At 38.9% G+C, this 25,819-nt stretch overlaps 3 protein-coding genes across 4 annotated transcripts; 2 read left to right on the forward strand and 1 right to left on the reverse strand.

The window, feature by feature from the left end:
* The first annotated feature begins 5,843 nt into the window (after positions 1 to 5,843).
* LOC116054480 lies at positions 5,844 to 8,738 on the forward strand. Its single transcript, XM_031306051.2, has 3 exons — positions 5,844 to 6,400; positions 6,494 to 6,648; positions 7,338 to 8,738. Exons 1-3 carry the CDS (start codon positions 6,385 to 6,387, stop codon positions 7,800 to 7,802), a joined length of 636 nt encoding a protein of 211 aa, XP_031161911.1. The 5' UTR covers positions 5,844 to 6,384; the 3' UTR covers positions 7,803 to 8,738.
* A 337-nt stretch (positions 8,739 to 9,075) lies between these two features.
* Positions 9,076 to 12,593, reverse strand: spring1 (SREBF pathway regulator in golgi 1). Its single transcript, XM_031305554.2, has 5 exons — positions 11,835 to 12,593; positions 10,919 to 11,075; positions 10,654 to 10,805; positions 10,245 to 10,358; positions 9,076 to 9,622 (listed from the first exon to the last, which is right to left on the reverse strand). Exons 1-5 carry the CDS (start codon positions 11,928 to 11,930, stop codon positions 9,539 to 9,541), a joined length of 603 nt encoding a protein of 200 aa, XP_031161414.1. The 5' UTR covers positions 11,931 to 12,593; the 3' UTR covers positions 9,076 to 9,538.
* A 65-nt stretch (positions 12,594 to 12,658) lies between these two features.
* On the forward strand, positions 12,659 to 25,777 carry rnft2 (ring finger protein, transmembrane 2). Of its 2 annotated transcripts, XR_004899172.1 has the most exons (11): positions 12,659 to 12,782; positions 12,919 to 12,996; positions 14,003 to 14,517; positions 14,639 to 14,715; positions 15,516 to 15,616; positions 15,950 to 16,103; positions 20,527 to 20,676; positions 24,157 to 24,222; positions 24,368 to 24,469; positions 24,628 to 24,925; positions 25,027 to 25,777. XR_004899172.1 is itself a non-coding variant. In XM_031305550.2 (10 exons), the coding sequence occupies exons 2-10, from the start codon at positions 12,950 to 12,952 to the stop codon at positions 24,760 to 24,762; spliced, it is 1,347 nt and encodes a 448-aa protein (XP_031161410.1). In that variant the 5' UTR covers positions 12,659 to 12,782; positions 12,919 to 12,949; the 3' UTR covers positions 24,763 to 25,777. The 2 variants fall into 2 exon arrangements, 1 of the variants encoding a protein (XP_031161410.1); XM_031305550.2 differs by having other exon boundaries at positions 24,628 to 25,777.
* The last annotated feature ends 42 nt before the right edge of the window (positions 25,778 to 25,819 follow it).

Raw genomic sequence — 25,819 nt, forward strand, 5'->3', positions numbered from 1 at the left:
CTTTTTGTGGGGGAACATTTTGTTGATATTGTTGAGTAAGAATAGTTGGGTCTTTGTTAATTAAAGTGTGGTCTAGACCTACTGTATCTGTAACGGATCCTAAGATAACTCCTGTTATGATGACACTATAAATAAAATTGAATTGAAATTGTCATTGAACTTCTCAAAACAGGGTGGTTTCTCTGTCATCTCTGTGTTTATTCTCAGATGCCTAAAAGACACAAAGCAGACCGTGAAATTGTGTTTTGATATTTTCGTTTGCAAATAACACACAATACACCAATGTCTGTGTTTTATGTTGTAACTTTATTACTATTTTTGAGGGTAAACTCTGTCTGCAAAATATTATCTGAGGAGCACATGAAGCATTTAAGTCACACCTCTGCTGAACCCAATGGGCTGAGACAAGCGGCACACTCTGTCATAACATGAGTGATGTTTAAAAGGAAATTGTCATCATGGAATTTTGTCATTCCTTGTAAGCATAGTTGTGTGTGTGTGTGTGTGTGTCAGTGTTGGTAAGTGGGTGTAGATGAGCATTTAAAATACTGTGGCCTATATATAGGACAGTTATTTTCACCTTGCTGTTTTAACGTGGTTTGTTTATCAAGAACCACTGAACATTGAGTAAATCTGTGGCTACAATGGATAATACACGCAATGGACTTCTAAGGCACTATGGTAAATATCTTTGTAACAATTAATACTACATTTACAATGAAACAACATTGTTATTTGATGTATCAAATAATGCAGTTTAGTATTTAGCTGCTTAGATGAGTAGTACCTTACATAATGCTGACAAATCAAATTTAATTTTATTAGCTATATGAATTATGTTACAAGCAGGCTTTTGTACAGACTTTTGTGTGCATTTCTTTGTTTCAGTCATGTGAATGTGCAGTCCTATATATTTGGAAACCAGTCAAGGCTGATCCTCCCTATATCCCCAATGTATTTTCTTGTCATTTTTGGTATTAGAGGCATTAATCAATGTTCGCAACATCTTATTAAATTCTTTAAGTAATGTTCTTTGCTGTTTTGATTGACAAGTTGAAAAAAAAACAAGGAGCTTACATCCGATTGGTGCTTTGAGCTTTCTCTCTTTATCTGAGGTATAGGTTCCCAACATTATTGGCTTGTGACTGCTTAAAAGGAACTAATGTTGGCCTTTCCCCCAAATATTTAGGCCAAATGAAAAGAGAAATACATCCTAAAAGAAGCTTAATTATTTCTTATTCACCTTATATTCTGTGTTACATTTTGAGTCACCTGTATCCACCTGTATGATCTTTTCTTAGTACTTGGATTGCTGCTCCTGGAAGTCCAGTGGAGGCCAACTTGTTCTGCCGCGATTCCCGCCAGCAGTGACTTAGACAGCACCAAGTCTCTTACAGACCTATTGATTAAAGACACACAAGAGCTACGGGATGAATATGTAAGTACCACTCAGTGATTCTGTCATGTGGTCATTTTTTCTATGGTATGATATATTTCCTGTCCATAGTTTGATGTAACCATGCACAACACTCTTGGGGACAGTTTTCCTAGCTGGTACAAAACATTTCAATTTATCCACTGGTCCCAAACCCATTTTGTCACTTGATCAAAACTCATGTTTGATCTCGGCATCATCGTGCACAGCTGTTGGTTTCGAGATTTGTGACTTAATAATTCATGTTTAAAGTGCCCATATTATGAAAAAACATCACTTTTTTGGGGATTTGGAGTGTTATTTTGTGTCTCTGGTGCTTCCACACGCATACAAAAAAAACATCCACGCTGTTTTGAGTGAGATCGGGGTTTCTGAATGTATCCTGCCTTCAGTCTCCGGGTGAGCTGGTCAAAATCGGCCGAAACATTTGAATTCTCTGAGTCTCAGGTTCTGCAGGAAACTCCCCTCCTTCTTCAGGATCCGATTCTGGTTCGAACATGTATGGTTGAACTACTGTCGCCATGTCCGTAACTTTCACACATAGTTTTATCTAGTCACGTTAGTCTACACATTGTCTACACAGACAATGTCTGTGCCCAAGCACTGACTAAGTGAGTATCTACTGCGCATTCATACAATTATGAAACTGAAAATTAGCACAATATGAGCACTTTAACATGTTTGTTTGTGTATGTATGCACAATCACTGATGCAAATTCCACGTAGGGTAACCACTGTGGCAACAAACTCCTCTCTGATTCGGATTCAGATTACTACTGAGTTAACTTGCAGATAAAGTGATCTATTTTTGTTCGAATTTCACCCTCCCCTGCCGCCTTCATGGGCTTTTGTAAAGTCATCGATGATGTGTTTGACAAAACATCATCAGTCCATCCCACGCACTCATAATAGTCTATACGATGATGACAAAAACAGATGTACATTAAATCCCCTGCTGAATCAGTAACTCATGCACGGACGTTTCATCTGTCATCTATCCACAGAGAAAGTCAGTTTAAAGATGCACTAACTTTAAAATTGTAATCCTTAAGATTTTGGTCTTAATTGATTTGCTGACACTCGTATTTACCACACAGCAAAGAATGTACTTTTTAAAGAAACTGCTTGTTTTTAATGTCAATAACAAGAATGCTACAAATGTTTTATACTGCTTTTATTGAAAGTGTTTTAACTTGCTGTATTATCTGCTGGTTCGGAAATGCCACTGAGTCACAGAAAAAGACAATCAGAGAAACAGTTACAACTGTCAGAAAGTTATTCAACACATTTACAAAGACAGACTGATGAGAAAGGCCAATAATATTGTATGTGACTGCACACACCCCCTGGCATCTAATTTTAAACTACTGCCATCTAGGCGTCGTTTCTGCCAACTCCTTCTGACCAAGAACAGATCCAAATTCTCTATATGTCAAATATGTAAATTTTATTTTCATTTCATTATGCACATACATTTAATGGCTATTGCTGAAAAAATGCTGACCAGAGTATCAAAAACATGATACATTTTAACTGTTTCGGACTGCAACAGAAAATATCACTTTCTGCTACCATTAACAGCTAACATTAACATTGTGTTGTTCCCTTCTACAACAAGTTTAACTGATATCTTTGTATCAATATTGTTGTTTATGTGAAAAAAATGTATACACTAATATAATTGTGTCTGTAAGAACTGAGATGGAACTGGTTTGACATTTTACCAAGACTTTAAATTTCCATTTCTTGTAAACTTAACCTTCATGTCATTTTACTTTCATTCAATCCCAAAAGTCCTTATGACCTTATTTGTAAAAAGTGTAACTGTAGTTCACATACTGAAATGCATGCTATTTTTGCTGCATTTTGTGCATTTTTAAATGATCATCTTCACCCCACACTTTTTTTATGGTGAATTCATTTTCATCCACTTCCTTTTTTACAGAAAAGCTATCATGGATCCATGAATGGTCCAGTTCCAGACGAGTGTCCTAACTCTACAATATCTGGTACCAACATTTCTGAGCAGCTGCAGGACATCTACATCAAGAATGAACTTTTTGAAGTGCACATTTTAAAAGTAAAAGATTATCAGGAGAACACTTGGGGCAACCCTGAATCTGTTGCGGTGCCCCTGTCACATGTCAAGGGAAACCTCGTATTCCATTTAACTAAAATAAAGAATATTCTTATGAACAACAACTCTTTGCCGACAAAGCCAACCCCACCACATTTGTCCCACAATGATGACTATGCAAAAAAAGTATATGGATGGGGTGTCATAGTCACTCTAGAGGACTGGCTTACACAAGTGTCGCGGGTTCTTGCGGAGGCGAAGTAAGTGTGTGACAAATAGACAGCAGGGGTTCAATGCTTTTAAAAGTGGAACTCATAAAGAGGGCTGAGAAAATGACCCTGATGATGTCACCTGGTGTCCTCACGCTCTCTATATTCTGCCATGTTTTGATTTTACTTTTTTACTACAGCCCCAGTGTGATCAGACAGTAGAGTCATATAAATGTAGAGATGCAGAACATATACTGTACCTTTCCTTCATTTAAATTGTCACTACCATAATATCTGCCTCTGGTTGAAATTTGACCCCAAACAAATAATATCTAGGCAGATATTATGCCAAAAAATCCATTGGATATGTGACATGGAGATCAGCGTGTTTGGGGTCAAATTTTGTTGGCCTTTGGCTGTAAAACATGGTGGAAAATCAGTGAAGTGTGCACCATTATGGCTCACGCTGCTGCCCATGAGAGCCACGCCAAGCTACTAATTGGAAATAATGGATTTGCTTTGCACAATGTTCATTTTGTCGTTGTTATTTATGGATATTTATTTGTTTCAAACGTGAATGAGCGTGAAGACTGTGCCATTTTTTAAATTACCATTATTGATAAAGGTATATGTATTTATTTTCTTAAAAAGGGTTTTTGAAAGCAATGTAGCATTTTGTGTACATTATATCATGTATTTATTGTATTCCATTGTTTGAGTTCATCTGTTATTTATAATTTGGTAATTTATTAGTTAAGTAACATAACACAAGTGTAAGTTGTATAGTTTTATTTCTGTTTGTTTTATTTATTTCCCTGTTATGTTAGTGTGAATCATCGGCTCAGTCGGGGATACTGACAACAGGTTTGCATCATTTGGTTCTCTCAGCAGTGAGGAACTGTCAAGTTAAGGAAGGAAGTACAACCATTCTGTAGTAAATTACATTCTGTTAACCCTCGTGTTGTCTTCCCATCGAACATGCAACAATAACCTTTTATTTTTCTTTGTCAAATCTTAAATTAAACCTTTTTTTCAACATTTTGTTGTTCTTTTTCAACACTTTTCCCGACTATTTTTGATATTTTGTTGTTCGTAATTTATTTCCAAATACCTAAAAATTGAATAAAACACCCAAATTCAATGAAAGTAGTGAACTGATCATTTATTTTACTTGTGCAGAGCGTTCCAGGGAATCATCCACATTATTTCTTTTGACAATTTGGTTGAAAGAAACCCACTTTTTGTGATGTGGACACTTTTAGAAAATGGGTCAAATTTGACCCGAGGACAACAGGAGGGTTAAGATAGTGTACTCATATATGTGCCATATAAGTCATCTGTGAGTAAGCAGTAACTAAAAAATCTCAAATGATGCTGTCTTTATCATTTTGTATAGTTTGACACCTTGTATCGTTTTAGCTCACCATTTGCTTACCTGAGCAGATGTATATTTTCAAGTTAAGCTGAGAAGGTAAAAGGCCATTCCGTCAGTATAGGAAAAAGTCTTTTGGCAGTTTAATTTTTTTTTTTTCTCCTTTCTTTAGCATACGTTTCTTTTGTTATTTGTCTTGTTTTGAATTTCACAGTGTTCATTTTTGCCTCTGTTTCATTGATATTTTTTGTTACTAAACGCCACTTTTTTTGCACTGACTCCTGCCTGCCGGTCTGCTTCTTCAGCGTCTCCTTTGAAGTTTTTCAATGCCACAAAACATCTGTTATCTTTAATGTGGGGTGAACACTACAAAGCATTTGACATTTACATAAATTAACAAAAAGGTAACTAAACATGTTGATGAAAAATGGATTGGACCACTTATCATCATTCCTACCCCCATGCAATATCAACCAAATCAAACCAGTGACGTAGAGTTAGAAAAGATAGTTGGAGGGTTAAACTGGACTGAACCGGGTTGACATGAAAGGATATTGTTGAGTGTGGTTAGTGTCACATCTACGCACAGGAAGTATTGCATTAGGGGGATCTGAGAAGGAATGACGCAATCATAACATAAATATGTCATCACATAAATACGTGGTAAACAGCTAACGTATATTAAGAGCTTGGTTTAACCTGAAGTTATGTAAAGATGACATGATTGTTTATTTTTTGGCCTTGGATTCAAACAAAAAATAATTTCTTTAACAAAATACTAATTCATTGTTGTGTGTTGAATAAATGTCAGTCATAAAATGACCAACGTCCTCTGTACAAACCAACAAAATAATTTCCTAAAGTTGTGGACGATCATTTGACCAGAGAAACCAATTGATTTTTCTCTTTTAGTTATTTGCAGAATGTAATTGAATGTTGTCATACTGAAAAGGTTAATCAGGATGCAAAAACACACGTTTTCATAAAATGAGCAAACCTTCATGACTGTTGTGTTAAATACAAATCATCTTCATCAGTCATTTTCAGCATTTCCTTAAGTGGAAGTGACAAAAAGCACTGCGCAAGGTGTTGACCTGTCAAAGGAACCCAATCTTTTCAATCACTTTTTTCATCAAAGGATATGACTTAGATAGAGGGGAAGTTTATCTTCATAACTGCTTTCACATGCCTCCTTTAAGAGGTTTGCAACTATAAAACTGACTTTGTGTGATTGTTATTGCATTACTAATCATCAGTCCATGTCATATTTGAAAACTTGAGTGGACTCGGAATGAAATACAGAGCAGGTACAGTATGCCATGGAACTCACTTCCTTCAAGCATTAATACATGTGTGTCTATAGATTTAAAATGTTGTGATTGTGCACTTGCATATTGCAGGTTCTCTGATGGTGCTGTGTGCCTGGATGGTGATTACAATGCAAAGCTTGCATGCAGGACATGCGGCAAAGAAACATGCTGCTTCTGTTTCATGCAGCCCGAAAGAGCTGACAGCCCTGACCAAACGTGTAGTTGAAGCGAGCTTGACAGGTTTTGTAAGTATCATAATACTGTGTGTCTCTACAGTATGTCTGAAGGTGGTTCCATGTGTGTCACGGCCGCAGTCTTCATCACACTGGCTGGTTGTAGTTGGTGGAGGTGAAGCAAATTGTAGCCACTTTCTGTGTTAAAGACTTCAGATGTTATAGAGATGCATTGTTATAGATTAAACTAGCTACTATCTACTACAATAACAATTGAATCTGTAGAAATGCATCTCTTTAACGCTGTGGTTTATGTGAAATGTTAACATAAATCTTCGTACAATAGTTACCTTCTTATACTATTGATAATATAGGATAAGATAATTTGTGGTTGTTTGACAGATTTTTTTTGTGGGTGTTTGACTAATAACATAACTGTATTGTATAAATATTAAATTGCATGAGCTTTTCATTTTAATGTATGGGATGAGCCTTTTGTGGCAAGAAAATGTGTCTTCATTGCTCTTGCCTGTGTAAATGCTTTTATCTCCAAAATGGGTCTTTTCTCTTTATGACAATAGCACATTGACATGCAGCGATAAGCGTGTGTGTGTGTGTGTGTGTGTGTGTGTGTTTTGTAGATCGTGATTAGACAGAGTTTACTGGAATATGTGTGATACAGCGAGATTGCAGACTTGATGTACCATGTGATGATCAAAATAAATCTTTCAATGGAATTTACTGTTGGTCTTTTCTTCCAGGAGAAAGCCAATGGGGAGCACCTTGGCACTTGGCCTCCTGGCTTCCCTGAGCTCCAGATCCACCATGTCCAGGGGTCAAAAGTTCAGTGCAGCCTCCTCTTCATGTCTCAAGGCCTGAAGGAAGTCCTGGAGGACCAGAGGAACAACCTGAATCCCAAAGATGTTTCCCTTCACGAGACGCTCAGGAACGCCATCTCCAGGGTCGACCTGCTCGCAGAATGTGCCAAGTATATTCTCGGAGGGGAATGCTCCCCGAACCCACCCCCACCCAATATGCCCAAGCACGCGTTTGAGAGGAAGCAGTGGAGTCACACTCTGTTGAAGACAGCCAGGGACTACCTGAACTGGCTGGAGCATAAGTTTGAGGTCCAAATTTCAAAGGACAAAGAGAAAAGTAAGATAAAACGTAAAGCCACTGTGGCAACACATCAGAAGTACTTTGAGGGGAGTGGATACCTCTTGTAATCCAAGTTTGTGATGCAGATTACAGTTTATGGAAGCTTTTCTTTAATGGTGAAATATTTTATCAAGATATTTTTAATGCTTATTATAGTTATTAGTAATGTATACAGCATGTTAACATGCATTTGGGACATTTGAAAATTGTGTCCCACTTTTCATACTTTTGTTTGAATAAATGGCTGAATTTGATGCAATTTTCCACAAATGTTTTACACATGGCCTTAAGTAGATGAAAAACCGATTAAATCATGATTTTAGCAATTTTATTTGACTGTTTATAGAAGTTGTATGCCATTTTGGAAAGTAGGCATATTTGCTTTTTTGCTGAGAGATGAGAAGATCAATACCACTCAACTTCTAATTGAATATTAATTGATCACCTAATTTGAGGAGGTCGAGGCCCACATTAATCTTTGTTACAGAGTTGTTCTCTTGCATTGCTTTGATGGGAGTTTGACAGACTTATCTGCCTTGCTGTGCACTGTCCATCTGTCCACAAATTTCAATACAGTGATTGGAGTCCAAACTGGTGGCTCTCTGTGAAGGTGATTCTTATCAGCTTCTCTTTCTACCTCAGGCAACGTAGCCCGCACACAAGGGAGAGATGGCCAAAGCCTAACAATTAATCATTGTGAAGGCTGAGAAAACAAACTCGTAATTAGGAATTTTATTAGAGCGCCTTTTAATTTGCCTCTTTGGCAAGTTGATTAATTACAGTCACATGGGAACGATGTCAGTTGCTGAAAACTAGCAGGTTTATTTGAATAGCCAATTCGGATATAGCTTTCAGAGGAATAGTTTGACATTTTGGGATATATACTAAAATGTTGCTACCTTGCTGAGTTTGATGAGAAGATTGATACAACCCTATATTCAATTAGAAGTTCCAATGTTTGTGGTTCTGAATTTTTTTTTAACTAAACAGCTTTTTGAATGCTCGGTCTGTATTTTTTGTTTGTTCCATTGGTATAATGTTAATTTTTGGCTAATTAAATAAAAGGAGTGCTTGCAGTACTATTCACTTTTCTCTCGCACATTAAACAAATACATTTTCTTTAACAAGCTTTAAAATACATGATTTTCTTAAGGCCTTTGGTAGCTTTAAAATGTTTAGCATACCTATCACCCTTGTTATGGATAAATTACACACACACACACACACTTCAGTCTTGAACTGCTCTTTACACCTGTAACACAACAGTTCATTAAAATGTCAATAGCAACATTAAATAAATTCTGAATGTCACCATACATAAAAAGCAGAAACTATAACCCATTTAATTTCACAGTTACTTTTATTAAATAGCAGTTTCATATGCATGCACTACACACAGAAGTAATGACACATTATTTGCTCTTTTTAAGATCCAACATAAAAAATGAAGCAGCTGTTACCTTCTTTAAAAACAAAGCCTATTTAATGACATGAACCGGTTTGAAGCGAATCCTGATGGATAAGCTGCCTGCTATGTAGACCTGATGATCATCACGGATGAATGTAAGAAGCGTTCTATGCACTTATGAAGTGTAAATAATCAAATCACATACAGCATTTGTCCATTTTGAGGTTGGTCTTGGATGTGTCTATCTCTTTGCCCCTATAACCCAACATTGTCCGAGACAGCAGTTTATTTGCAGAGAGTCTCTTCTCCAAGCACCTTTAGGAGTCCTAACAGGGACGCTTTTATTGGCCCGCTGCTGTTCCTTTGCTTCATAAATCCAAGAAGAAAGTCAAATACTCATACAGGAAGGAGCTCTGGAGGACTCTCTCCGTAGCAGTACTTTGCTTGAGGGTTTCGGTAGGTGTTCTCATGTTGAACACTCTGCATGACAGAAAATAAATAAATAATCAAGTTAATAAATTCAAGTATGCATTTTTTGCTGCTGAATGAACAAATTCAATACAAATAACATTCATTCAGCAATAGAAACCATAAAACACAGATTTTAGTAATGTGTCTGATGCTCTTATTGAAAGCAACTGACAAAAACAAAAAGGTAAATTCTGAGTTTTGTAGGCAATTAATTGTGGGGAGAAAAGGTCAAAGCCCGGGCAGAATGAATATGATTGTATACTATTCATTAAAAGAACAGCTAAAATTTGTTTTTGCCAGTTTTTGACATTCAGGAAATTGAGGAGGCAATTGCAATGAGTCATAGTGAAACATAAATGAAGTGCACATCTTCTAGCTTACTTTGACAGCGGTCCAAACAATACACAGATGAATATTACAGTATATGAGTGGAAAATTGACTTTAAGTGCTAAGGCATAGGTGTGTTTGGGTATCTGTGGGACAACCCTTTTCATTAATCTTAGTGCTTAGTTTTAAAATAACTACAATAATGGAATGGATACGTTTTAGATGCATTCTGTATTAAAAACAGAGAAGGATTGTGGTCCGTCAGAGTTGAACGTTTTAATTTTTGTTTATCTCATAACATACTTGTGAAGAGGTCCTACACTTGGCCAGGCACAGCTCAAAATGATCCTCCACAGCAGTGAAGAGATTCTGGAAACCTTCAGCTGCACGGTTCAGGAAGCGCTCAAGGAGAAGTTGCTAAAGTACAGTACACGGATAAGAGAGTGAGAGGGTGTACAACATATATACACATACAGTAGGTACCGATTTCAATCTGTTCAACCTGTTCTTTCCTCCCCTCCCGGGCCCCTGCTATGTTTAAAATGCTAAATCAATGTTCAACTTTGGGGATTTAGTATCTGAATTCTTGCATTTCAGGATCAACTATTAAAATGTATGCAGTAGTCTAGCATGATGCAATATGTGGACAGTGAGCCTTTTTAGATGACAGTAATAACCCAAGCCCCTGAACGTCCTTGATGTGGAAGATTACCTTATCAGGCTGGAGGCAGCAAGACACACAATACTCATAGATGCTACAGCAGCCGTTGGCCAGGCAGCTTTTACAAATGTACTGTCTGGAGCTGGGGGCATTGACATTACAGCAGCCGTTAACCAGCAAGTCATTTCTCTCGCAGACGTAACCTGTAAAACATTAACACAGATAGGCATATACATTGATTAGAGGCACAAAAAAAAAACACTCCCGTGGAGCTGTTGTGGTATCATCACTGTATGGTAATGCAGCCATTACTCACCAAGTTCATCTGTGAGCAGTGTCTTGCCCTGGATGGAGTTTCTGCACTGAGTGATCTGTCGGCTGCTGTTGCCCAGGTTGAAGCGGACTTTCCAGGGAATGCGATGGTCTGAATCTCTGACCTCTAAGAGTGTGCGGTCCCGTATGGTCCGCTCCTCCTGCAAAATTCCCATAGAAGGTCATGAAATACCATCAAAAAACAACTCAACAAAGTTCAGAATAGGCTCATACAATGATGAGATATAAGTGAGAAGAAATATTAGGGCTGGAATTTCTGATTTTCCAATAATAGTGCTGACACTAAAACTTGTTTTGATGTCTTATTTTGAGAACTAAAAACGGTTTTCTCTATGACCCTTTTTTCCATTGAACAAAATATATAAGATAAGCAGCTATACAAGACTGTTAGTATTCTAAAAGTGGAAAATGTCTGACTTTAAATCAGATAGAGCTGACCTGATTGTAGATATATGGAGATAAAATGTTTCCGCAATATAATCCATTCATCTTTATAAGTAATCTTTTAAGCAAACATGCAGACGATGCACTAGTTTGAACTTGTATTAGTCATCTGTGATAGTAAACTGAATCTCTTTGGATTTTGGATTATTAATCAGACAAAACAAGTAAATTAACTATGTAACGTTAATTTCTTTGAAGGCATCTCATGTATTAGCTAGAGCATGACAGATTGAGATTTAGGGCAACATTGGATTTACTGGATTTTTGCACCAATGTGCAGGGGCACCTTGATTTCTCAGAGTCAAAAACAGAAACCCCCATCTTGTGATTTCATAAATAAAAAGGTTTTCCAATGTTTTAAATATTAAATCATATACCAAGGATCTTATCCAGATACCCCACCCCTGGTGCAGAAGATACTACAATTAGCTTTAGTGTAGTGTGAGTTTATGTACCTGTTTAAGCGTGCTGGTGAGAAAGTAGATGAGAGACAGTCCGAAGACTACTCCCAGCACCCAGCGCTTTCTCAGTAACCGCCGTAGCACCATCATAACATGGCTTTCTTGTGGAGATAACGGTGACAGTGACAGTCCAGAACATCAAACCTCCAGGGGTATCAATTCCCTGACTTATTTGTCAGAAATATGTAACGATGTGTGCCTACGTGATGATGACTGGCTCAAAACTGTATAAGTGTCTCTGTAAACTGACGTTAGCTAGCTTTTATCAGACAGCAAATGTGATAAATAACACAAATAACGTTACCAACCAAGCGAGTTCGATTTTAACTTAGCTAACCCATGTTGCAGGTTTAGCTTTTTAACACAATTACGCTAAACGGACAATGGCTGTCAATATGAATTATGTTCTGACATAGCACAAAACAGTTAACGTTAACTGGTGGGCACGTAACGTAAAGCTAGTTAACGGTGTTTCATCATAAACGCCTGCTTTGTTAGCGTGCTGGCTAGCTGTCGTTAGCGTTAGCTTTCTGTCTTAGCTAGCTAGCTAGATAACGTTAAGCTAGACAGTATGAAATTATTTGACAGTACTGATGATTAAAAAACTATAATACGCTATGACACAGTCTAGTGACGCAGTTTCGTCTCATTTGAAGAAAACGGTCCTTTTAATGTCCAACATTACGTCTAACAAGCAGCAACTGTGATATTTTTCCAGCGAAATCTGACATCCACCAGCAGCAAAACAAATTTCCAACACACGGATGTGGTGGGGTGGGAAAGAGAACGCTGATTGGTAGAAGGCGACGTCGGTGACGTCATACAGGAAGTTATCGAGCTGGACCGTCGGAGCATTTTTTGCAGCAGCATCCACCCATCAACCTAGCTAATCTGATAATAAATATGCCAAGAGCTGAGGGGCAATTCACTGAACTAATTCAGGTAAAGTCGTCAACATTGTTTTTCAGCTTACTGTCAACGACTGAAACGCACACAAAGCAGAATGACTAAAGATGTAAGCTGTTAGCCGGCCTCTCTTTCAGTCAGACACACTGTTGATGTTGATTTGCATTTGCAGGGTTGGACCATGTGGTGATGAGCGGTATGCCATGCAGAGGAGACACAGCAGCAACACGGATGGCATGCCCTCTGAAAGGTGGGAAGATTAGCTGTCAGAAGCAGCATAAGCCCTTTGTGTGTGTGTGTGTGTGTGTGTGTGTGTGTGTGTGTGTGTGTGTGTGTGTGTTATCTTCACACACTATATAGCCAAATGTATGTGGACCCCCCTGTCCACATGCATACAGCCTGGGGCTGTTTTTTATGGTTTTGGCAAGCCCTCTTTGTTCCAGGTTAGCAAATCATAATTCTACAGCTTACAATGATATTTTAGTATGCTTTCTACTTTGTGGCAACATTTTGGGGAAGGCCAAGCCCCATTTGGGACTTCAGCACTCCGTAACTCTGGTCACAAAACGCTCCCAATGCAAAACTAAGGGGAAAAGTCAAAACTTTATTATTTAACCTGTTCCACTGCAGTGAGTTGTATCTTAAAAGGTGTTCTTGTGATCCTGTAGATGTCTACTGTCTTCCTGCACAAATCAAATGTTTGCCTGGGGTAAAGCCAATTATAAATTGAAATATTTCCACAGACTGTGCAAGCCACTGCCCAGCCTGCAACTTAAAGTACAGTATGTTCCAACAGAGAAGAAGAGCCGAGTGTAATGTCATCGTTTGTGGAAATATTGAATCATACACGCGTATCATTCTGGCAGAGAAAAGACACCTTTAGGGTCACATAAATACCTTTTGAAGACCCCTTCCTTATTTAACATGAAACACAAAGCCAGATCCATAAAAACAGTTTTTCCCAGTTTGGTGTGGAAGGACATGACAGAGCCCTGACCTCAACCCCATCCAACACCTTTGGGATGAAATGGACCCAGGCCTTATCACACAACATACGTGGCTTGTACTGCACTTTGATCATTTGAGTATTTTTACCCATACAGAGACATAATGTAACATTCACAGATCCCTTTACATGGCATATCAACAACTATTACATATTAAAAGAATAAACTGAATAGGACATGAAAAATAAAGCATAGCTCATCCTTCCAGGCTAATGACTTTTATTGCCTCCCCACTTTTTTCCCACTTAGGAGCCGAAGCCAAACTCTGGGATCCGAGAGCAGCCTGGATGAGGGTGGCGTGTTTGACTGCCTGAAGCCTGACTCTCCTGCTTCACCCCAGCAAATCTTCTCCGGCCTGGTGGGTGTCCCCTCCGGTTCTGTCTCCTCTGCCCAATTCCAGGCAGCTGGCTTAGTCCTGGGCTCTCCCCCTGAAGTTTTTATCCAGATGACTGCATTGTCCAGAGAAGAAGGGGTACCCCACCGTACGGAGGGTGGACCTTTTCTCCCTCGGCCACCCCCGCACCACCATCACCACCACCACCACTTCCACCACCAGCCTTTGCAGCACAGGACCTCCTCTCTGCTCCAGCAGGCCACCACGGCAGCTGGCTCGGAGAGGCACAGCTCCAGGGAGGAGGCCCAGGAAGACCCGTCCACCCCAGCCCCAGCCCTGTCTGAGTTGAAGGCAGTTGTCACATGGCTGCAGAGAGGCTTCCCCTTTATCCTCATTCTGCTGGCTAAAGTCTGCTTCCAGCATAAGCTAGGTACACCAGCTTGTGAAGTAATAGTGCTGCTAACAGTGCCTAATATTACACTACTTACAACAAAGAATCATTAGCAGCATATGGTGTAGTTTAGTGATGATGTTGCACCTCTCTCCTGCAGGTATTTCTGTGTGTGTGGGCATGGCCAGCACATTCGCCTATGCCAATTCCACGTTTAGGCACCAAGTGTCATTACGGGTAAAAAAAGAAACCTACAGTAAAATAACTGCTGTGTCGATACATGTAATATCCAATGTTAGCTTAAACCAATGCTCATACTGATACACACTTAGTCTTAGATTAAATTCAGGCTAAGCTTTTCACATATGCATATATTAAAGGATAAGGCTGTTGTCATTTTATATTTTTCTTACTGTGAAGAAATCCAATGAAAAGACCACAACCAACCACGTGTTAGTCCACCTCTCAATACTTTCCAACTTCCCTATCCTGTCTGTGGCTGTCACTCCGAAGGCCATTATTTCTTACTGAATATGGAATTTGTAAAACGAAATTGGTCACAAGTATAGTTTACTTTTTAGTAAAGGCTAAGTAATTTCATAAAACAGCTGGGTACTGTAGTTTTTATGAAATGGTACTGAAACGGGAGTAAATTGTGCATTTCTTGGGGACTGTTTTCAGATGCGGATTAATACACATTTGGTGCACTCTTGATTATTTAAAATATGTATGTTGGACAGTGTATGGACACTCAAAATAATCTGTAATGAAAATGCAACTAAAAACTAATGTTGTGTATTAGTACAAATATGAAATGTCCCAGAGCACCCCTAGCAAAGAGATGAGGACACACACACACACACACACACACACACACACACACACACACACACAAGCTCACAGTCAGACAGACTAATAATGCACCAGACATGTTATTTATTTGTGTTAAACAATTGTGTTAAATTACAATTTTAGATGTAAAGAAATTGATTGTGAAGTTGCTAAAATAGTTCTGTGTGTCTCTTTTCTGTTACCAGGCGGAACGTTCTGTATTTGTTGCTCTGTGGATCATCATGTTCCTTGCAGGAAATATAGTTTATATCTACTATTCATTTAGTCATGAGGAGCTGCACAACAGGTATTGTACAAGCAGGTATTCTTTTACAGTAGCTATGTGTTTCTTTTGCCTGCCATCTTATGTTTTGGGTTTAATTTATACACTTAGGTTTTTCCATTCATTTTGTGCTGTGTGAGCCATTTTATTTTGACTTTTATTTCCTTTAGGGAGCGTTCATGTTCTTGTCTGGTCTTGTCCTGTGAGTATTTTGTGTTTATTTTATTTTGTTTCCAGATCGTTTCTCAGATTATTTGAAGCATTTGCCTTTTTTGTTGCTTGTCATTCTACCATCCAGAGTGATCCCCAGACCTCCCTACAACATCTCATCTAGATGTTGTTTGCCTTTTCTTCTAGCCTCGTATTTGCCAAGCCCAACCTCAACAGCTTTGACTTCTTTGATCTGATCTGGGCAGTGGGCATCACTGACTTTGTCCTCAAGTACTTCACCATCAGCCTGAAATGCTTTGTCCTCTTTTTGCCCAATATTGTCCTGGCCTTCAAATCCAGGGTAAGAAATCCATTTTTCTTATCATTAGTTAATTTTGCCATTTTTTTCATGGGACACAATTAGGCATGGGCCAGTATGAGATTCTGACGGTATGATAACCTTCAGCAAAAATATGACGGTTTCACGGTATTATGGTATGGCAACGACAGCTATAAATGTATTATTTCTTAAATGTCTGGGTAAAAAACAACTACTTTTTTTCCATTGAACACAATGTATTTTATTTTTAAACACATTGCACCCTGGCAGGGAGAGGGATTTCTAAACTGCACTTTCTGTCCTCAGACTCATAACAAAACAGCTCATACCTTAGGAACGGTATGTCAGAAAATGTTAGTGTTTTTTAAACCGTGAGTTTTTCAAACCTCGGTATACCTTGAAACCGGTAACTGGCCCATGCCTAGACACAATTAAAGTTTGCACTATGCCTCTACATTATAACAACCCTATAACCATACATTCAACAATCTCAACATGCAGTTATAATAGCATTGTAATAGACCTTTTTTCCTTGATTATGTGTGATGCAGAAATGATTTATCAATTAGTCTATTATTTTGTAATTGATTAATCATTTTACATCATCAAGAAAAAATGGAAAACCAATTTGGGGATTTTCAGCTTTCCTTTGGTTTATATTACTTTAAGCAGAATTTCTTTGAGTTTTGGACTATTGTAGGTTGTAACAGTCAGACAAGACATCCCCTTGTGCTCTGTGAAAGCATGATTAGTATTACAATATTTTCTGCAATTTTATAGACATTTCAAAGGTTTAAACTATTTAAATTATAATTCTCTTAATTCATAATGAAAATTATTGTTAATTGCAGCCCTAATTGTGTGCATTTGACATTTGCCAAAACTTCAATACATGCTTGCAGCTTTTCCCCCAACCGCAGGGGGGGGGATTTGTCCTTTTAAACACATTGCTGAGCTTATAGATCAGGAAAGTCTTGTATGAAACTTAGAAAGGTATATAATCTGAGTTTAAGGTTCTGATAAACTGCCATAATCATGCTTATCCATAACATGGTATAGACAACGATTAAGTTACAGGAAGTTCACTGACAAAGTTGTGAAACTTTGGTAGATAATTTAAAAAAAAGAAAATCTGCTCAACTATGATGAAATAGTCCACCGAGTGAAGAAAGTGCTAAAGGGTCACAGTGTGAAACTGTTTTGTATTCATAAGGTTTTAAATGGTACTCCTTAGGTGAGCTTATGCAATGTGGGTGTCTGTGTGCGTGGTTAGTCTGGCCTGAGGCAACAGAATATGACTTCAAACACACACACACACACACACACACACACAGAGAGAGATATACTTCGATTTCCATACAGGTGCAGCATATTCCTGGTGTGTGTTTTTGTGCTGGATGGGGGAAGGAGGAGGGGGGTTACAAAGTATTAGGATTACGTTTTCCACTGATAAACAGACCTACAGGCCTATCGGAAACCACAGCAGCCAGCATCTGAGCTCATTTGCCCTCGAGGGGGTTGCACGGGTGAGGTCATCCCTCCCTGGAGCTGGACCATTACCTGCACACACACACGCACACACACACACACACACACACACACACACACACACATACACACAAAAACACACACAAAAATATACTATACACACATTTATTTGATAACTTTGATGTGACACGTTAAGTTTTACGGAATCCCAAATTGCATTATCATCATCTTCTACTGTAGAGGCCAAACAGTCCCATCTATTATGAACTCCATGAAGTCACATAATAAGCCTGTCTTCTTCATTACTGCATCCAACTGCAGATACACTAATGATCCTACATAATCACCACAGTCAGCGCAAGTCTGCACAAGTGATAGCAGGCACGCATACAAAAGTTCCATGACGGCTTTGTTTTAAAAGCTTAGAGGGCTCGTATGTATGTTTCCCCAGTGTGTAAGTATTTTCATTGTTGTGCAAGAGTGCCTCTGAGTCTTTTGACACATGCAGTAGTTCCTAAATTTGGTGGTCGTAACAATCAAACTGTGGTTTACTTTTTGCTCTGTTGGCGCGGCTCCACATGTCTATTCTGTTGGCCTCTGGCAAGATTTAATGTTGAAGACTTTCTGCAGCTGTTCAACAGTAGCATGAGTAGGACTACAAGTAATTATTATTTAAATAACTGATTAATTCTTTGACATTTTTTGATCAATTTAATTAATTATTTCTAAATTGTCTTAAAAGATCATTATAAGCTCTGAGAGTCCAAGGTGACTTCATTTTATTTGACCAACATTCCAAATCCCAAATATATCAATTCATCAATTATTCATTTATATTCTTTTGATATAAAACAGAAAAGATGGAACCAGTGAATGTGTGGCAATTTTGCTTGATAACCTACTGAATTCATTGATAGTATCATTAAAGTCAAATGTAAAATAATTACATAAAACACAATCAAATTTAAATCGATTGTTTAGAATAAATATAAGAAGAAGTTGGTGCAGGGTGGATTAAAGGGCAAAGACAGGTTGGGTGCCATCTGAAACTAAAACTTCAAGCTACCCTGTGGAGTTTTTTGACAACTAGCAGCGCCATGGTGCAGTGCTTTTACGAGTGGGTCCCCGTTTTGTTTGTAGCATGAACAAGCAGGCGGACGACGCGATTTACATCCTGCTGTTGGTTCCACTGATCAATAGTTGGTAGCAGTAAAGCAGCAACAAACAGTGTATTAACAAAGGCAGCGAAGAAAAAGTATGCTATCAAGCAAACATTTACAGTATACACAATGCACGATTTAAGCTATTGTTTTATGGAAGGAAATGCACTCAACACGCATATTAGGTCTCAAGGACATACAGTGTGTTTGATGAGAAACAGTTAATGTAACTTTTGTTTGTTTACAACAAAAAAATCACAACATACCTTTAGAAGAAAGTCCAAAAAAAGATATGGAGTTGATAGTACAGGCCCCACAGTTTGGTTGATAGATTTGTAGCCACAACAATTTAAGACCAAATTTGAAACCCCACCCACTTACCCTCAAAGTAAATAGATACACATTTGATAATAATAACAGTGTTACAGATTAGAATGTAAAGTTATGTATTTATGTGTCTGTTTCTTTGTGCAGTTATGGACTGGATAACGAGATCAGATGAAGCAATGAAACTAAATAAGCAGGAAACTACTCAAACAAGGCCTGCAGTGGAGCTTACTCAAACTCCTTGGCTTGGGTCCAAACTTTAGATTTGACAGTTTTTGCGTGGGCGTGATGGGCACTGTGGGATACCAGGCTGAGGGGACAATAAGGAAGATGAATTAGCCACTAGCAGAGGCCTTCCTCCCCTACCAACCTGGCTGCTGCGTGGCTCTTTACCCACAGTCATCAATCTTTGTCAGCGAACATCCAGGAAGTCATTATGCAAGCTGGGATGCCACGGGGGCCTTCGGGGAATCAAGTTTGCCTTCATTTTGGTCACCACGGTTTTTAACCGTCCCCAATTCACTTAATGCACTTTGTAGCAGTCAGAAGTTCTTTTCTTTTCTGGGATTATTTAGGGAAGGGCGCCTTTTAAAGGCAGCTAGCAAGCCCCCGTAGGGCTGAGTTTAATGTGGGCACTGGGTAGCAGGTGGAAAGAGTGGCTGCCAGTTTCCCTTGCAGTGTGGGGAAATTGCCTGTACTGCTGTGAAACTGCGGCTCTCTGGACAGCAGCCATGTTTGGGCTGGAGGCATGCTGTTTTAAGCTTTTAATACTGCACTGCTCTTGACTAGATAGAAGAGTGCCCCGAAGCTGTTGAGCTCTTTCTGCTTTTTGCGACAGTTAGTGAGCGGATCAAAGAAAGAATACATATTGTCTTAATTTAGTATTTTTTAATTTCGTTAAAACTTAGTTAAGACTGCTAAGGTCCCATTGTTTTGTTGTTTTGTCTTCAAAAACACCGATAGCCTAAAAAGCTAAATATTAAGTTGGCACATGGACAGTAGGGCTGGGCAATATATCGATATTATATTGATATCGATATATGAGGCTAGATATCGTCTTAGATTTTGGAAATCGTAATATCCTGATATGACACAAGTGTTGTCTTTTCCTGGTTTTAAAGGCTGCATTACAGTAGAGTGATGTAATTTTCTGAACACACAAGACTGTTCTAGCTGTTCTATTATTTGCCTTTACCCACATAGTTATTATATCAACATAACTGATGATTATATATAAAAAATCTCATTGTGTGCATGTTTTGTGAAAGCACAAATTGTCAACTCTACAATATCGCCACAATATCGATATCAAGGTATTTGGTCAAAAATATTGGGATATTTGATTTTTTCCATATCGCCCAGCTCTAATTGACAGTCAGTGCCAGCTGCATGTGGACACTAAGTCTGATTGAATCATCTAGAGGGGCCTCCGCTGCTATTACAGTTTCTAATTGTGTTTCTTTGTCCAGGGTAAGTTCTACCTTCTGATCGAAGAGCTGAGCCAGCTGTTTCGGGCCCTAGTGCCCATCCAACTGTGGTACAAGTACATCATGGGAGAGGACCCCTCCAACAGTTACTTCCTAGGAGCCACGCTCATCATCATCTACAGCCTCTGCAAGGTAATCAGTGCGCGGTGGCAAAGATTAATATTGTTTTTGTACTTTCTTTTTAGATTTCAGATGCCACTGTTAAACAAAATCACTCAATATTAGTGCAAATTTAGACTACACAAAACGTAATTCCTGCATAAGAATGAATTAATAAAAGACATACAAGGGTCTGACAACAGATAGATGAAAAACTCCTGTGAAGAACAGAGCTCAGCAAAGAAAAAGGAGCAAGTGAAGCTGCCTAAAATATGAAAATTGCTACTTAAAGTCTAAAACCCCACTAGCACTCTCCTCAAGCCTGCTTTGTTTATTACACCCCACAAAAGGAAAGTGGATAGAATAACCAACATAATGATGATCTTGTTACTAGAGGCTTACTGAAGTCTGTGGTGCTAGACAAAAGGTCAATGGGTCACTCAGGTTAAAATCTTGTTCTGGGAATATGAATGTTTTTAGCAAGTCTCAAAGCAATGCTGTTTATGAGACAATTGTGATTTATACAATAGCTTGTGTGCACAGTTACCATATGGGTGGCAATAGAAGAAAGTCCATGGTGTATTAAAAAGGAATAGGGTTCATCCTCCTGTTGAGTAGTAATGCATGCAGAAAATAGCATGGCGATTACGTTAAATTTGGTTCTAGGAATGGCAGTATCAGCTAGTCAGTCAGTCAGTCTATAGTCTATATCGACGACGTTTCATTCCAGGGATTGTTCAGTTGCTGCAGGAAATTCCGCCAGATGTCCCTCATTTCGGCCGAATGTCCGTAACCTTCCACTTTCTTTGTGTTGGCATTCTAAACTCTGGTGGATTTATGAGGACTATGGTTAACTGCTCCTCAGATCTCTGCTGGGTAAATCCAGACAGCTAGCTAGACTATCTGTCCAATCTGAGTTTTCTGTTGCACGACTAAAACAACCTTTAAATGCACACGTTCCACCACAACAAGTTCCTTCCCAAGGCTATTATGCAGCGGCACCGTGGCTCTGTCAGGAGCTTAGCACCGCCCAAGACGATTGTGATTGGTTTAAAGAAACATTTTTGAGCGCTTTATCTGCTTTGACCTGACTCCCTGAATAAGCTGCAGAGGCGGCGGCTGCGGCCCGCTCTGTCTCTCTGCTGAGCAGTTCAACTTTATATCACACTTGATGATTAAATGTGCAATTAATCTGCGGTTCACATGCATGCAGAACCGTAGGGGCGGTCCGTTAACACTAGCCCACTGTATCACTGACAATTATTGATCAGTATTTCAAAATAGAAAACACTAGGCTCTTCATAACGTTTTGTATTCATAACACTATTGTATTATTGTACAAATTAGCTACAATAGTAATAGCAGTTACCTTATATAAGTTGCTTTAAAAAATTTCAATTTAGAAGCTAAATGTGCTCCTTAGGAAAAAGTTACCGTTATGCCCTGTTCATACTAATCAAATGAAAGGGACTTTGTGGTCAAGTGAAGTTGGATGTGAAAGCCCCCTTACTGCATTATATTCCATTATATTTTATATTTGAATTGTTACCTGCCACCAGAATTTTGAATTTTCCTTTACATAAATTAAGACGTTTTAAAGATGAAATTTGTGCCTAAAAAATGATGTCTTTGACACTCATAATTTCCTGGGGGAGGACCACCAGACCCCCACTTCAGATGTGTCCCCCCAAAAGTCCATTCTCAGCCAGGAAAAAACCCTGACACAGAGAGGTTGTCACTGTCATGTGTCCTGTAGTGTCTGTTGACAATTATAGTGCAGAGTTATTTTGAATACATCAGTGATTCAGCGGCTTTAGTTGTAATGATGGGCTAATTCAGCTGAATTGGGTGGACAGTTTTCCTGGGTGTGTGTGCTGGGGTGCAGCACTCTGGTGTTTTCCAAGATCAGGCCATATCAGCAGTGTGTCAATATTTGAGTATGCAGTACTCAGTGGTTGACTCACTGTTGTCATGCTGTTTGTGTCACATACGGGACAACAGTAAGATAAAGTTAAAAAAACGATTAAGAATTAAGAATGCGTAGCCAGTAAAAACTGCACAGAGCATTAATCACTTTGTGATGGCTTTATTACCTCTGCCAAGGATGTTATGTTTTTGTTTCCTTGTTTGTCTGCAGGATTATGGAAAAACTACAGGCCCGATTTTTATGAAACTTGGTGGAAGGGTGTAGCATGGGCCAAGGAAGAACCCATTACATTTTCGAGCGGATCCAAATCACGGGGGAGATACACAAATTGTTTTTCACTTTTGTAAACATTGTGAGACAGGGCATTGCCTTGGCGGAGGTCTGCGCCCTCTGAATGCCCTTCTAGTTTTAAATAAAATCAATGTGATGAGAAATGTTACATTGGTGAGTTTCTTTAGAGAAAGTTCCTACTTGTTGCTGTTTAGGACGTTGCATAAACGTTTTGCATTAGCAATGCTAGTGGCGTAGCTCTGGGTACTTCAGTATCAGTCGGTTGGTCTGTCTGTCTGACGGTAGCTTGGAGTGGTCCACCTGAAGTCCAGACTGAAATATCTTAGCAACTATTAGGTGGATTGCCATGAAGTTTTATACATACATATAAAACATGTATCTATACATATATACATTCATCGTCTATAACAACTCAACATCACTTACAGCTACTGGATTTCTTTTGACATTTATTGGCTTCATGTTCCCCTCACGATGAATTGTAATCGCTTTGGTGATCCCTTAACATTTTATCTAGCCAGATCATCAGGTTTCAAGTGTCCAATACTTAACTGCAAACATTAAAGTCAATTCTGGCACAAAATGAACCTAGGGGTTAATAACACATGGGTACCGAGTCAACCGTTCTCTGGGATTTGTTTTCATGCTAATCGAATATGACCAGTTTTATCGTAAACCGCTAATTAGCTTATAAAGCTAGTCGTCGGGGCATGCGAAAGTAAAAAGAAATTGTTATTTCTATACCACTAACAAGGCTCAAAATAGCACCACACTTCCACGGTAGCATAATGAAGGTCCCTGCATGTAAACCGAAGCATTGAGAACTTTGTAGGTGTACAGTACAGACAGTTTTATTAAAAAGAAGGGGCGGCCTCTAGCTCACCCAGTAAGAGCGTTTGCCTCATGTAGGCTGAGTCCTTTGCAGCGGCGCGGGTTCACATCCGACCTGCTGCCCTTTGCTGCGTGTCATCCCCCATCTCTATCCCCCTTTCTTGTCTATCCACTGTCACTATCTAATAAAGGGAAAAGCCCCAAAAAATAATCTTAAAAAAAAAAAAAAAAAGAGTTTATAAAGACAGTACCGTTCGGTATACAGGCAGGCGCCATCTTGGGAAAACAGTCATGACCAGTCGAATGACGAACGCCTCGTAACCAGTAACATAGCTCAAGCACGGTGTTCATCGTTCGACTGGTCAAGATGGTGCCTGCCTGTATACCGAAAAATAAGAAGGCTTGTGGGCATTTGCAATTGTCGTTATTAAAAAAAACTGTGCTTTGTCTTTATAATTTTGCAGTCATTTGATATCTGTGGACGTGTGTCTGCCATACGCAAGGCCTTGATCATGCTCTGCAGCTCCCAGGTCAGATTCAGACTAATTTGACTCTTTTCACATCTCAGTAAACACACACACACAGCTATGTTCAACTTTGCATTAATACTTCAGAATAAATCTAGAAGAGTAGAATTTAATCCTCTTTAAATTTCACTCTTTGTGTCACATCCAGAATTATGGAATGAGGGCAGGCAATCAGCAGTGCAGCGAGGCGGGCGATGTCTGTGCTATTTGTCAGGCTGATTTCAGAGACCCCATAGCCCTTCTCTGTCAGGTAAGGACTCAGTACACTTAGTCCGAGGAAGGTTAAAAAATCGAAATGAATTAAAAGTAACTGATACAAATCTCAAGAGAAACTCGGCTGAAAAGCAGTGGTTTACCGCCTCTGACCACAGCCAGCATCACTGACGGGCGCTCTATGTTCCTCTGCAGCACGTGTTCTGCGAGGAGTGCCTGTGTTTATGGTTCGACCGGGAGAGAACATGTCCGCTGTGTCGCTCCACTGTCATCGAGACTCTGCGATGCTGGAAGGACGGCACCACCTCGGCTCACTTCCAGATCTACTGAGTTCTGGCAACACATCATGTGCACCCAGAAAGACGTGATTGTGCTGTAACACAAGTTAGACAATGGTGATGGTGTGTCATCTTTTGCTGTTTATTTTAGGGCAGTATTTTTTTTTTTTTTAAATCAAGGTAAGCAGTTGCAGTACCACAAAATATGTAGGGAGGTAACTTTATTATTAGAGGTGTTTGAAAAGACCAGAAAATACGTTGATCAGATTATTTTCTGTGCGGATACGTTGAGCATCTTATGAAGCTGGTGGTAGAGGCCAAATGCACAAACCATTTAGCAACATGGTATGACTTAAAAGAAACATAAAGCTTGGACTTTTGTCAGTTTTAGAATTGGACTATCGTCATATTGTTAGGGCAAGAATCACATTTTTGTGTACGTATAGACTTAGCCACTGTTTTACACTAAACACATGATAGAAGAATGCAACTTTTGATTTAGTGTGGCGGTAATGTAAATAGTCACAGCATTCACACTATTTGTGGTAAATTTAGCAATTTGTGGTATACTTTATGATTTTGTCATCTCATCTGTATGCTGTCTATATTACTTGTCCTACCATATTACTTGTCTAAGTTTTGCAATATTTATTTTAAAATGGGATATTTACCCTTTGAACACGACATGATAGAATGATAGTAAGTACAAAATCAGTAGGTCTGTATGTACAGTTAGTTCTTCGTAAACAAACGATAAGGTTTTGTAGGTATTGAGTAATGAACATAAGGTGGTGTGTGCCAGCAAGGCACCATAATCATAACCTTTTTTAGATTTGCAAATTTCCATACATTTCCACTTGCATATTCATTGAGAGGGAGCTCATGTCTGATAATCTTCCATGTTGTTCCAAACTTTTATTTCATTGTTATTCTTTGTTTATATGAATAATTTCCTTTAGAATAGTCATTCTCGGGTTGCATAATAGACATGACTATGATGACTTTAATGCAGAATGCACTGCAGTGCAGAGGTTTTCCGTTATAAATTAAAGCACTTTAGCTCACTATGTCAAGTGTATTTCTTGTCTAGTTGCAATGACTGAATGAGA

The sequence above is a fragment of the Sander lucioperca genome, chromosome 2, assembly GCF_008315115.2.
Source record: "Sander lucioperca isolate FBNREF2018 chromosome 2, SLUC_FBN_1.2, whole genome shotgun sequence".
Lineage (NCBI taxonomy): Eukaryota > Metazoa > Chordata > Actinopteri > Perciformes > Percidae > Sander > Sander lucioperca.

Excerpts from the sequence above, each read along its gene's own strand:
- LOC116054480 (XM_031306051.2), top strand. Across the intron at positions 6,649-7,337 it reads AAGCGAGCTTGACAGGTTTT|GAGAAAGCCAATGGGGAGCA; the intron begins GTAAGTATCATA and ends CTTTTCTTCCAG.
- rnft2 (XM_031305550.2), top strand. The coding sequence starts at position 12,950 with ATGCAGAGGAGACACAGCAGCAACACGGATGGCATGCCCTCTGAAAG. Across the intron at positions 12,997-14,002 it reads GATGGCATGCCCTCTGAAAG|GAGCCGAAGCCAAACTCTGG; the intron begins GTGGGAAGATTA and ends TTTCCCACTTAG. Across the intron at positions 14,518-14,638 it reads CTGCTTCCAGCATAAGCTAG|GTATTTCTGTGTGTGTGGGC; the intron begins GTACACCAGCTT and ends TCTCTCCTGCAG.
- spring1 (XM_031305554.2), bottom strand. The coding sequence starts at position 11,930 with ATGATGGTGCTACGGCGGTTACTGAGAAAGCGCTGGGTGCTGGGAGTA. Across the intron at positions 10,806-10,918 it reads ACTGCTCACAGATGAACTTG|GTTACGTCTGCGAGAGAAAT; the intron begins GTGAGTAATGGC and ends AATGTTTTACAG. Across the intron at positions 10,359-10,653 it reads GCTGCCTCCAGCCTGATAAG|CAACTTCTCCTTGAGCGCTT; the intron begins GTAATCTTCCAC and ends ACTGTACTTTAG.